Raw genomic sequence first — 12,968 nt, 5'->3', positions numbered from 1 at the left:
ATCTGAATTATCAGGCATGTCCGAACAATCTGGCATCTAGAAAACCGGTCGTTGACTGTAAACTCCTTTTTTCTTTTCCTTTTTCTGCAGTTACAATCCTCATAGTGGGCTGGGCATCCAGAAAACTAGTGAAAAGTTTCTAATCATGCACTATTGATCCTGGAGCCTTCATTTGGTCAAGGGCTTTAAAGCGACACTACAAAGAAAATTAAATTGTTTTACTAAATTACCCTATTGCAATACCACAACAAAGAAGACTAACCATGTGAAGAGTCTTAATAATCGGAAAATATGTCAGAAAAGCCAGCAAATTAAGCAGCAGTACTGAAATATGGTTATATGAGCTCTTGAAGGATGAATGATGTTGGGTTGGCTATGGCATGCAACACGATGGACTGGGTGGATTCAGTTATTGACAGCTGGGAGGCATAAAGAAATCTGAGACATGACGCAAAATTGCATTCATATTTACAAGTTGTCTTGATGTCATAGGGCAGCCCCTCTCAGGGGAAAAAAAACAATATGTGGTAAAGTCAGACATGTGTGATCTTGGCAAGAAGCATAAGAAGTTGGTCATGTTTTGAGAGGTGGAATGCTTCTATTTTAAAAGCTATTTTTGATGACCTTCAAAGACATTATTTGGTCACAGATATATAAAAAGAAAACTTTAAAAAGAAAAGTCATTGTTGCAGTCCTTTCGTTTGCGAGAATGACTGACCATTGTGTGCCCGCTAAATCAACTGCAGGCTTGCCACAAGTGCAAAAGCAAATTTCCTCCTGAAGAGAAAAAACACCACTGTCGTGCCTGTGGTGATGGCTTCTGCGAAGGCTGCTCGTCCAAGAAGCGACCTGTGCCAGAACGTGGTTGGGGCACAGACCCTGTGAGAGTCTGCGACAGCTGCTTTGATAAAGGTGAGCTCGGATAAAAAAGGAAACTGCGATTACTTGAACAGTAATGTCTGCGAAAGGAACGGAGCGCAGCACGTAGACTAATACAGTGAAAGCTTGATTATTCGGGATGCCCTGCAGCACACCACCACTGGCCCCATATACTTAATATGTTAGGATGAATGAAATTTCAGACACGTTACAAGTTGCACAAATGATACAGGTGTGTGAATGTATTCTGAAAATCGCATAGTAGATATAGGATTCGCAAATAGAATTATTTGACCGTTCAGTAGTCGATTTGATTTAGTGACATTCAAGTACAGTTGCACCTAGATATAATGAAGTTGGTGATATCGGCAGTCTGCTTTGTTATACAGTCGCCGACCGATAAATCGGACACAGATAATCTGGACATGCTCGGTAATTTGGACACCTTCACAGCACTGCCAATGGCCCTATAGACTTAATGTGTAAAGACGACCAATATTTCGGAAAGCCGCCAGCTCTACATTCGATTATCCGGACTCCGTCCGCGGCTGTAGCGCTCACCAACTCTGCTGCCATTATTTTCTCTGGCAACCTCGACTAGACATCAAGTATGGCCTCAGAGATTACACGCTAGACTGTATTTCTGGGGCCTTGCCTTGATCGCCGCCCTACACTTCTCAGATTTAACTGCAGCTACCAATCTTGGAGGCTTTGCCTGAATTGTAAGGTCACATCAACATCGCAATCATTATATCCTTTTTTGGCACCCTCACACATGGCGCGCTGTCGCGATTTTCTGTTTGTTGGCTTGCTTTGCACACCGCATTCTACCATGCTGCACTTGTTTATTTAGATTGCGTTCCAGAGAGCGCTCTGCTGGCTCCAAGTCTTTTTCGTGAAGTTATAAATAGGCCACATCAAATCGCACCAACGGTGCCCTCGCAGTCTGACTCCATACAAGTCTAGAGTCGTAGCCCGAATGAGCCAGACTCCACAACTGAAGACTCTGAACCTGCCACCTACCACAGCGAGCTTAAATGCGGACATCATTGATGACCTGCTGGGCTGCGGTGTGCTGATTCCGGCCGCCACTAGATTTAAAGTATTTGCAGACGTTGACAACACGATTTCGTCGTGCGCCAAACTGAACGTGGACGAAATAATTGGGCAAGTTCTCCCATCACAGCGACTCTGACTCGGATGATGATGTGCCACGTGCTCCGGAGCCTTCCACATACGGATCTGACTCGAGCCTTTGCAGTCCTTGCATCGGCATACAGCAAAACTCAAAACTGGCAGAAATACAGGCGGACTTGGTTGTGTGTAACCGGAAGTGCATGCAGCAATGCATCCACCACTTGTTCCATGCACAGGGACCTTAAAACGCAAATAAAGTGATTTTTTTTTATACATTCATTTTTTAAAACATTCGATAGCTCAAACTCATTTACGTTCCTTGTGAAGTTCGAATTATTGGTCATCGACTGTATTGAAAATTCACCTTTCATGCGGATAAGTACAGTTGCCAATGGATTTATTTGCATGAAAGGGGCCGCAAGATTTTCCAAACTATAGGGCAATTGGAAAAAGCAAATCTGAATGAGAAAAAAACTTCATTTTTTGAATTCGAGAATCACTGACAAAAGATGCGGTTTCCTGCCATGTCGATGATCTCATTACATCAGTGGTGAAGCCAGCCATGCTTTCGTGTCCACTCCAACCTCCGCGACAGATAGTTGGCCACAGTGGGGCGATGCTATCATCCAAAAGTGCCAGCAGCGGGGAGCGACTGCTTAATCTGCCTCTCGCTTCAAGGCATATCCGAAACGCAAAATTATGCAAGCTCCAGTACTAAATGCCCTGGAAAACAGCACACACGATGCCATGTCAACCTCCCCATCATGCTCACACTTGATCTCAATACCACACGCTCACTCCCTCCCTTTCCCCTTGCTCACGAGAGAAAATAGCACTCATCATGCCACTGTCTTCTCAGCCACAGATTTCTTAAACAGTGTTCTCTGCTCACCCTCCCACGCTATCGCACTTAGACTTTATACTGAACATGACTGTTGCTCTTCAGAGGTCACTCTTGGTCGCGCTGCATGCAATTTTAGATGTCCGTTCACAAGCAGCTGCTTGCAATTAAACCATTTTACCACCTGCGGAAGTTTCCATTTATTGTCTCGGTATTCCTTTGTGACGGCAGTGAAATTTTGTTATATTAGAATGATGTATAAACAAACTTCGTCATATTGAGAATTTCGTTATATTGAAGTTTGTCATGTCGAGGTTTAACTGCACTACTTTCTGCAGAAAGTGACCAAGCAGCCACGGCATCTCCAGAAGAAGGAAGTGAGTCTGAACTCACAGCCCGTAAAGTGGGGGAGGCAATTCGTAGCACGCTTGGCGCTGTTGCATCTGCCATGGAGTACCCCCTCGGTGAGTGTCTCCTTGTTCTTTGGAATAGTGCTAGCACACTTGCCCCCTTGCAGTATTGCTTATCCATTCGCACTGCTTGGCCTTACGTTCTGCTCAAGCACTGCATGTTCTGCTCAAAACTGTGTGCAGCCTTTGTCTTTTGGTGACCCTGACAACTCGTTTACTATGACAGCAGCCCATCGCTTGCAAGAGAGTTTGCTGTGTCCATATCCTGTCTATTTTTTGTCCATCTGTCTTTCCGTTACGTTTTTGTCATTGTGTCATTACGTGGTTGTCAGGCCAGCTCCTATCCGACCTCAATTTCTATAAAGCTTTATAAAAATACAAAAATAAATCTTCCTGTTTCAAAATGAAGCTATGTCCATGAGTACCTGTACCGGGAATTGAAGCTGTGCTCTTGCAGCAATCTGCAGCTGCATGCCCGACGCATTAACCATTGAGCTATCGGGCAAGTTTTTGCACTTCAAAGCTTTTGCATGCAGTGCACGGGCACACCGTAACTGGTGCATGATACTGTATTGCATTTACTTGCAGTGTGGCTCTCAGCATGGTAGTCCTTAAGTCGTGCAAAAGGATAGAAAGTTGGCCGAGTTGGTACGGTAACATGATCTTGGATTGTAGCATGAAGTGACATGTACAGAGACTAAAAACAGACAGAAGTAGAATTGGCAGTTGAGAAATAGTGCTCATCCTGTCTGCTTCTAGTCTCTGTCTGTGTCACTTCGCACTACAGTTCAAGATCAAGTTCTTGATTCTTTGTTTTGCACATGGAGTTTTTCACCGTCTTGCATGTCGGACAGCAAAATGCGGTCTTTCATGCTGCCACCATCGTTGTCGTGTGATCAAAAATAATTTGGGGACTTAGTGCAAAAAAGAAGAAAAAAAAACACTGACCTTGTGCAAAGTTGGGGGCAATAACTGCCATTGCAGTAAATGAGCTTGCATCCAGAGCAGGCCATGTGTGCTGATCTTTTTTTGTCTTATCCTTTTGCTACCTCGTATGCCTTTCTTGTGCATGTTTAAATTCTGCTTAAATTTTACTTCTTGCTCAGTAGCATTCATTCATTCAAGGAAAAAAGTACACATGTTTAACCTCATAACATATGGCTAGTAGGGAGAGCTATAAGTACAGCATGTGCCTACAAGGAATGGGTAAGCTTGCAAACAAATTGAAATCTGCATAATACATGGGTCTTCAAATAGACTCAGTCGATTAATTATATTATTGGGAACAAAAAAAAAAAACATCTGACAAAATGCAGTAGTCTTTGTACCGTTACAGTAGACATGGGAAAAAGCAGTGTCGTGAAGGACATGTTGCACATGAAATAGGTAACTTATTGTTTGAAAGTAATGTAAGAAGTGCCAGAGAAAGATAAATGTAGTTGGGGACAACAGAGGATTAGATTGGACAATGAGATCACGAAACATTCAGGCATAAAGTTGGTTCGGTTGACACCTTGATAATGGCAGATGATTTTGTAAAACTTAAGCCTATTCCTCTGTGTATTGCACACGCGGTCAATAAAGCATAGACAAACACTGCATGCATGCCAAGAACAGTGTTTTCTGTGCTTGTGCAGTGTTGCTGTTTTTAGATGTTTCTTTAAAATTAGCAGACAGTAGTCAGGTTTCAAACCAGAAAAAAGAGCAATGCTATTGCTTTTTTGATATAATGAAATTCTTAATGAAGACAGTTTCTTGTAAAACATGGAGCATTTTTAGAAGGGTCTTCAATAAGCACCTTACATCAAGTTTAAAGTGAAACCATAATCATTATGCATCTTAAGTGATTATCTTTGGTATTCGAGGCATCACTGTCATTAAGGTTATTATACTAAGAAAGAAATGTTTCGATGGACTATTTTTCAAGCAAAATCTGGCCACACTGGTTACAGTTGTGTGTGTTTGCATCAAGCTGTGTTGACAAAGGAGGCAGCTAGATGAAAGAAACCAAACAAAACTTTGCTCGATCAAGGATCTGTTCTAGGTTTGATAAAGGACACGGCCCGGCCTACCTACTGGGAGCCAGACCATGAGCTGACCGAGTGCGCCATCTGCAGTGAAAAATTTGGTCCACGCAATACGATCCATCACTGCCGTAGTTGCGGACGGGGCGTCTGCAACGACTGCTCAATGGCTCGCCGGCCTGTCATCTCCCGTGGCTGGGAAAGTGCAGTCCGTGTGTGTAAGGAGTGCGATGAACGACTGGAGCTGTGATAAGCACCGCACCAGTGTAGTGCACAGGACCATAAAAAGGTGATGACTCTGTATTCTAAGGGACACCATGGTGCTGTGCAAGTGTAGTGCAGTGTAATGTTTGAGCTTAGTTCTAGTTGTGTCCTGAAGAAGTGACCATCACAGACTTGCGGGCTTCAGTGGTTTACATGGTCATGAATTGCTCGCAAGGTGTGTTACTGTATAAATTTGTTCTCATGCAGGCTGGTTGCGATTGTGGATGGATGGGTGTTAGCCCCAAACTGTCATCATAGCAAAAGCATAAACTTTGTTCTAGTGTACAGTGGTTAGGCTTGGGTGCAATAGAAGAATGCATTATGTTCAAGTGATCTTTGGATATTGTACAGAAGTCCTACTCAAACATGAGCTTTTATAAACATGATGACAGTGTCCTGCCCTGCACATGAAATGCTGTCTTTTGTGCCATGGTATGCAACCGTGACATGGGTAGGCGGAGCTGCATTCCGATTTTTATATCTAAGCTGCTGCTGTCTATTTTCTTTCCTTCTGGAGAGTTATTCGTATATGCATACAGCTATTGAAAGTTGTCCGAAGTGTGGTCGTGGTGCATATTTAGCAGGATTTTAGTATAATGACTCGATTTGTAGTCGGAAGTGACTGTGATTAGCAGTGTTGACGAGAAATAGAGGCACTATTTTATGGAGGTGGGTTGAACGACATTTATGTCCTGAATTCAGTGACAGTGTTACTTCTTTTCTTGGTGTGCTCATAGCAGTATCTTTTCTTCACATGATTTATTAAGAGAATATGATGCGCACACAGATCTTTTAGAAATGTAACACTACTGAGAACATATTTAGCACAGTGCAGTTTTCTCATGCAACCATGAGTTCAGGGACGCTTGCTACTATAGATTCATCTCCAAACGATGATCGATTGTACATCAGACCCTATTGCAAATTTTAGTTATACACTGGAAGTTGTAAAACGTCATATGAAATTGTTTTACTGGAATAATTGTTCAGAACCATTTATTATTGAAGGAGATAAAAAATAAGATGCCCTGTTACCATACCACCAGGAGTCAAGCGCGACTGTCAACAGATACTCTCTCCTTCTACCTTGAGTAGCGACTGCAAGCGACGTTCCTTCCCCGCCTTCTCTCATACTAGAGCCGAGGGACTGCGTCAGGTTCACATGGCGTGTGAACCTGCAGTGAGGCAAATGAACCCTCCCCCCCTTTTTTTTCCCCCTGAATGGTGCATTTCCGGTGGCGGAGTTGTGCATTCCGCATTGGATGATTTACCAAAGTGACTTGTCATAGTGAGTGATGTTGCTAGGACTGCGATTTACGTCGCGGCATTTCTGCGAGTTACCTCGACTCTGGCTGGCTGTGGTACTTCCTTGAGAGGGAGGATGTGCGGTGTATGGCTTGAAAATGTCATCTGTTTCTGTGGGCATGCACTAGTGTAAAACTTTGCAGAGGTGATAGTCAGCAGGTGAAGTGTGTTGTGCTTGTCTGTATACGATGGCCAAACCTGGTCAAGGGCACTTTAATGTGAGACCATTAAGTTTGAAAGATTTTTTTGTTCTTGGGTACCTCATTATGTCAATTTCTTATCGCTTTTCAAAGATTTATCAGAAAGTAATCAAATTAATGAAGATTACTAAGCTCGCAAATGCTCACTTGAGGTTTCCCTGTAGGCATATCAGTATTGAGATGCATCAGGCACACATCTACTTCACCTCTTCAGTCTTTCTTGAGAAGCCGAAAATTCGTGCCCATCGTTTGCTCTTACACATTTTTCTGCAATCTTTTGTAATTTTAGTAGCTTCTTGAAATTAGAACAGTCATTAACTATATACTACAGAGCAGATATTATATTTGGTTCTACGTGCCCTTCTGGCTTTCATTATATATTTGATGCATGTCTTACTGAACTTGTGCATTCCAATGTTCCTTGCTATGTGTACCATGTGTTTTGATAGTACTTTGTGGGCACCTGATGTGATGTGCATATTTTTGCTCATTTAGTGCAGTCATGTGTAGCAACAGAAGGGCTTTATGCACTTGCGTACCAACCAAATTGGTTTATTGTATGTATTCACAAGCTTGTGTATACACAGTTATTGCTCATATACTGAAGAACAAATTTTTGTGGTCGCTTTGTGAGCTTAAAATCTGCCATTGGCAAATTTGTTTGTGGCTTTTACTTGCAAAAGCAAATAGCTGTGTAGGGCAGTTTCATGCACCGACATTTTTATGTGGATTACTGTTTCAGAGAACCTTTTGTAGGTCTTTTCTTCGTACCTGAAAAAGCTTCTGTACGAAATGTTTGTTAACATGGCCTATAACTAATGCAGAATCGAGCTTGCCAGCTACACTGTCAAGTGGCAGTCGGTCATCATTATTTACTTATATTCACTGGAGCTCAAATAGCCTATCACTCTTTGAAAATGGGAGGGCGCTTACATTGTTGCCAGTACTTCCATAGTTTGACAGCCGGCAGAGGCATGTCATTGAGACGGCACAGGTGTTTAGTAGTGTCTAGGCAGTGCCAACACTGGCAGGAAATGGGTCTCAAAATCAATGCAGCCTTTTCTAAGCAGTATGCTGCAGACACGTTTGAGGACAAGAAACGTGCAACAACCTGAAATAATTTGATGAAGGCACACGAACGCATGCTGATGTTGGGAAATTGCAGACAACCAAATATGCTTGGCTTATCTGCGACTAGACTAACGCAAATACGCTTCTATAACCCCGCTACAGTGGCTTACAGCCTTTTGATACATGGCACAAGTTTGTGGGTTAATTTCCTTGACACCTCAGCCACATTCCAGTGGAAAGTTGTAGTGAGCATTGAGTGCATGTTAAAGAAGCCCACATTGTCAAAATGAATCCAAATCTCATCACCAAAGTACAGGTCCCTCATGGCCCCTAGTTTGCTTTGAGACTTTAAACCCGGCCAATCATAGATGCATGTATGCTCACATTACAGGAGGATGAATGAATGACAATAGAATGTTGTAAAATAGTGTTATCATCTTAATAATGTTGTCTGCCACGACTTCATGCATGTAGGGAGTTTACCATGGCAGTTGCTGCCGGTTACCATGACATATGTGGCATAAATCAGGCTACCTGCTTCAATCCTAATTCACCCTCGCTACTTGCTCTTCATGACAAAAAGAAGGCAGTGGTGCAAACAACCCTCGCTTAGTCTCATCTCATGCTGTGATGACAAAGTGTTAGCATAGCTTTATCATTATTAAGATTGGCTGTTTGCTATGATGCTGGTAGTCCTAAGAAAAATGTAATTGAGCCACGAAAGTGTTCAGATTTCTGCGAGATCGCCTTGCAGCATATCTTGGCTGGAGTTGTGCCAGATTTTTTCCCTTTTGTTGCTGAGTTACCTACACTCTGTTCCGGTAAGCTTGCCGGAGAGTAGCGACAAATACGGACAGCTCTGTAACCTCCCTACATGTGCAGTGATAGCAGATAGTAATGGTATAACAGTAACACTATGCTAAAACACCCTCACTGTCCAACAAACGAAAACCAATTTCTCATAGCTGGCCTATAAAGTAGCAAATCGTGCTTGTGTATTTTAGTCACAAATTTGTCGTGATCAACGTAAACTTAGGTTTCACATTTTTCTCTGTTCCTGTGTGTCAATTGGTAGGGCTTCCTGGTGCATGTTTAAGTGTACAAACATAGTGCCATGTGTGGTATGTACTACAGTTTCATGCTTGGTAATGGCACAACCCAACCACATTTTTTTTTTTTCTTTACAGACATTCTCAATTGCCCAATCATCAGGTGGTCATGCATTTTCAATTATTGTACTTCACTTCATGCTCAATGTGCAGTGCTGTGAAAGCAGCACAAGAATTTCGGTCATCTAAATATATTATTCCACAAATTTCACGGTCAAGTGGTTTAGAAATCCAACTCTGAATCAAAAGGGAATGGGTTTGTCAATTTAGCTCTTTTAATGGACAGCAACTTAAAAATTTCTTCCAAGTGAACTTTCTGCCATGTCCTTTGAACATTGTAATGGAGATTAGTGAGATGGCCCATTAAGAAACACAGGCAGCTGACAGCGAGTCTGTGAACAGCCTTTCCTGCATGCATGCCAGCAGCATTGAATTCTCATTTCCTCGCAGTCGCACGCGCTCCTGGCATTCCTCGTCACACGAAGTCTGTCAATGTCATCTCGTTTCCTGTTGTTATGTTGGCCATTGCAACTTTTTGTCTTCTGATCGCAATCAACTGTGCTCATGCTCTTGCCTCATTTCGAGCTGGCTTTTCTATGTCAGTTGCATTTTAACGTGTAGAACACATCATGCAGAACTATTTCTTTTCTAACCTGATAGCGTAGATGTCATCTTCCTCAAGAGCAACAGGAGCACGTGTTGAGCCCTCCCTGCTGTGCAGGACAGCAGTTATGAAATGCTGCTGTGAAAAGATCATAGAATACATTTTAACACACTTAGGCACCATCTACACAGGAACTCCTTATCGTATTCCTAATCTAATGTATGGTATTATGTTAAAGGACTAACTGCTCAGACTAATTAATAATAATAAAAGACTGATTTTCTCAGAACATGTCATGAGATATTGGTGAAAATTAAAACACACGATTTACAGTAATTGAACCAAACGTGTTGGTCATGATTTAGAGAAAATATTACTGTTTAAAATTGGCACTGAAAGTGGCGAAAAATGGCATGTCGCAATGCTCTACGGTGAAACTGATACTAGCATTTGCAGATCTACCACGTTATCGTGGACTACTGCACATAAGTGACCTGTTGCACAACTGCGCATCCTGTGTAAAACTGATGTGTTGTTTTTGAAAATAAGGTTTGGCTCAATAGAATGTGACTTGTGTATGACAAGCAATTCAACAGGAAACCATGAAACCATGTGGCTTTTTGTGCATGAACATTAACTTGATAAGAATAATTTCTTACTCTAGGGCTGCACTTGTCTGCTTCCCACCAATGCTGGCATACAATCATAATCATGCTCGCCTGTCACTGTTTCCAGCATCGGACTGCATAAAGATGATCGCAACTACAGAAAATTCTGATAAATGTTCCACGCTACCATTGTAGCATTGGACGCTGACTCGCATGCATTCCACTGCACTAGAAAAAAAAAAGAGAGACAGATAGAAAATAGGTGCCGTAAAACTTGGTTGTTTAGGTATTTCTTCAACAGATGGCACATTTTTAATGCTCAGCTTTTTTGTTTTCTATAGCATCTGACACTGTTTTTTCACAGATGTGAGCCATGCACAAAGTTACTCTGGCTTCCACAGTGTTACACATTAACTGTAAAGTGGAGTATAGGTATTGCTAGGAGAACAGGTATTCTGTCAGGAACTGCAGAACCTCATTAATATGTTTTATGTCTTCTCAATTTTGTCGCAGCAGCAGCCTTGTTTGCGTGAAAACAATGTTCATATTACTTTTTCCCTGCTGCTAGGTTGTATTGCTGCTTACTGACATTCTACTGTAGTTGCTAGATTGCCAGCAAGATTTTATGTAAGTTGTAGTATAATGAGCATTGGGTCCTTTGATAAATGAAGCTATGCTATATTTTTTAAAGACGTTATGCAATTAAGTGCTGCCCAATATTGGTGTTTTGATTGCAAGTGGAAATAGTGTTATGCTGTATATGTGTACATCATATGTTACAAGCATGTATGCTTACCCCCCCCCCCCCTTTTTTTTTAAAGGCCACGGGCATCCTCATTGAATAGTGTCGTGCACACATACTTTTTAGTACATATTTTTCATAAATGTTGTAGTGATGCCTGCTGCACCTCATCTAAGGGCTGAGAAGATTTTAATTTGTGCTTTAACATTGTGCTGATTGTCCACTCTCCAGAAAGATGAACCACACCTTATTGCCATCCTATTAAAACGCCAAGGCAGAATGCCACCACAAAATGTTTTGTTTCTATCAATTTCTGTATGCCTAGGCATACAAACATCTTCTGGACTTCTGGGTGCTTGTTGAGACCTGGAAGGACAGCATGCTTACTCATTCCCTTCTGGCACAGTGTGCATGCCAAGCTAGTGCTTCAAAAGCAGAAATACCGAAGAACCTAATGGTGCTTAAAGTGCGACTCCGGTGATTTTTTGACAATGTCAAGGTAGTGGAATATTTAGGTTCCTGAGACATGCCAGCTGCCGCGCGTCTGATACTAGCATTGCTATGCAAATTCGAAAATAGTTTTAAACGAGCCAAAAACCACAAAACTAAGCCGGAACCTGACCAAGCAGCTGACCGAACCTCTTCGTGTGACGCCACGGATGACCCCACCGAAAGAGGCGCGCAAGGCATGCTGGTCTCGCCCGCTGGCAGCGAAGAGCAGACGCTAGGCTGAACCGTGACGGCGCTGGACCTTCGGGTGACAGTCAGCTGCACCAGCTCTTCGGCTCTGTCAAATGTTGCCAGTTATGATTCTGATGAATTCAATAGCCACGAATTGCCGTTTGCATTCGACCCGCCACAACGAGAGCCAGCGCCCATACGCTACATATCATGCTGCAACATAAGACCAAGGCCGGGTAGCCTTAACCTCTGATTTTTTATGTGCTGCTTGCTACTTTAGGTGTTTTACCTCTTCCCAGGGAAGCGATTCGCATGCTCACTGTGAGATGTGGAGCACGACTTTCCGCATTTGTATTTCACAAGAACGCCGCTGACAGTCGAAAGCACCGAACGGTACATTTGTTTACATTGGCAGCTACAATGACCACTCGTTGTTCGCTTGAGATATAATGCTAGCTGCTTCATCGCTGACATCAATTAATGTCAGAGCATACCAAAACAGGCAGATTTCATGCAAGCACCGTTTCATCATCAATTAATGTCGGAGCATATCAAAACAGGCAGATTTTGTGCATGTAAGCACCGTTGCATCACTGAATGGCGCTGATATGAGCGACCACACACCTTCGCAAACAGCGAGCCGGAGACCGTAGTACCAGGAGCGTTGTTGTATTGCCTACGTATCATTCTTCGTCTCCTCATGCACACGATATGTTCCGTAAAGTGAACATATATGAGGACTTTGCACGTATGATCGTTCATTTACAGAACGCGTAGTTTTCCCACGGAAACGCCGATGCCAGTACAGACACTGTTAGCTGCTGAACAAGGCGGTTGTTTCCACTGCTGTGTTGAAGGGCCTACGCTTGCTGCCAACTTGAGATACGAGACAAGCAGTGCACCTCGGAAGCTAAACAATGAATCTGCATGACAGTATGTAAAAGTACACACTTGTTCATGGTCGCCTTTGATTTAGAGAAGTGCTGGTGAGTGCGGCGGGCAGCTTGCCGTCGAAAACGGCAACGTACCAATGTCGACAATGCTCTGTGTCGTAGCTTTTCGTGTATGCACTATACGAAATGTGGAATGGTTT

General features: G+C 42.8%; 1 protein-coding gene and 1 long non-coding RNA gene across 3 annotated transcripts in view; one reads left to right on the top strand and one right to left on the bottom strand.

Moving 5' to 3' along the window:
• LOC142588324 (zinc finger FYVE domain-containing protein 1-like) overlaps positions 1 to 11,502 on the top strand; it is a 65,167-nt gene extending 53,665 nt beyond the window's left edge. Inside the window, exons 13-15 of one of the 2 annotated variants that reach the window (XM_075699934.1) lie at positions 747 to 912; positions 3,196 to 3,321; positions 5,312 to 11,502. In XM_075699934.1, the coding sequence (XP_075556049.1) occupies positions 747 to 912; positions 3,196 to 3,321; positions 5,312 to 5,541 (522 nt within the window). In that variant the 3' untranslated portion in view covers positions 5,542 to 11,502. Of the gene's footprint in view, positions 1 to 746; positions 913 to 3,195; positions 3,322 to 5,299 lie in introns of both variants that reach the window. The other variant, XM_075699933.1, reaches the window with a different exon arrangement.
• LOC142588326 (uncharacterized) overlaps positions 1 to 12,968 on the bottom strand; it is a 116,414-nt gene that overhangs the window by 38,838 nt on the left and 64,608 nt on the right. The window lies entirely within an intron of this gene.

Source organism: Dermacentor variabilis, chromosome 7 (assembly GCF_050947875.1).
Source record: "Dermacentor variabilis isolate Ectoservices chromosome 7, ASM5094787v1, whole genome shotgun sequence".
Classification (NCBI taxonomy): domain Eukaryota; kingdom Metazoa; phylum Arthropoda; class Arachnida; order Ixodida; family Ixodidae; genus Dermacentor; species Dermacentor variabilis.
The sequence above is the reverse complement of the archived record's forward strand: the minus strand, read 5'-3'. Positions and strand labels throughout refer to the sequence as shown.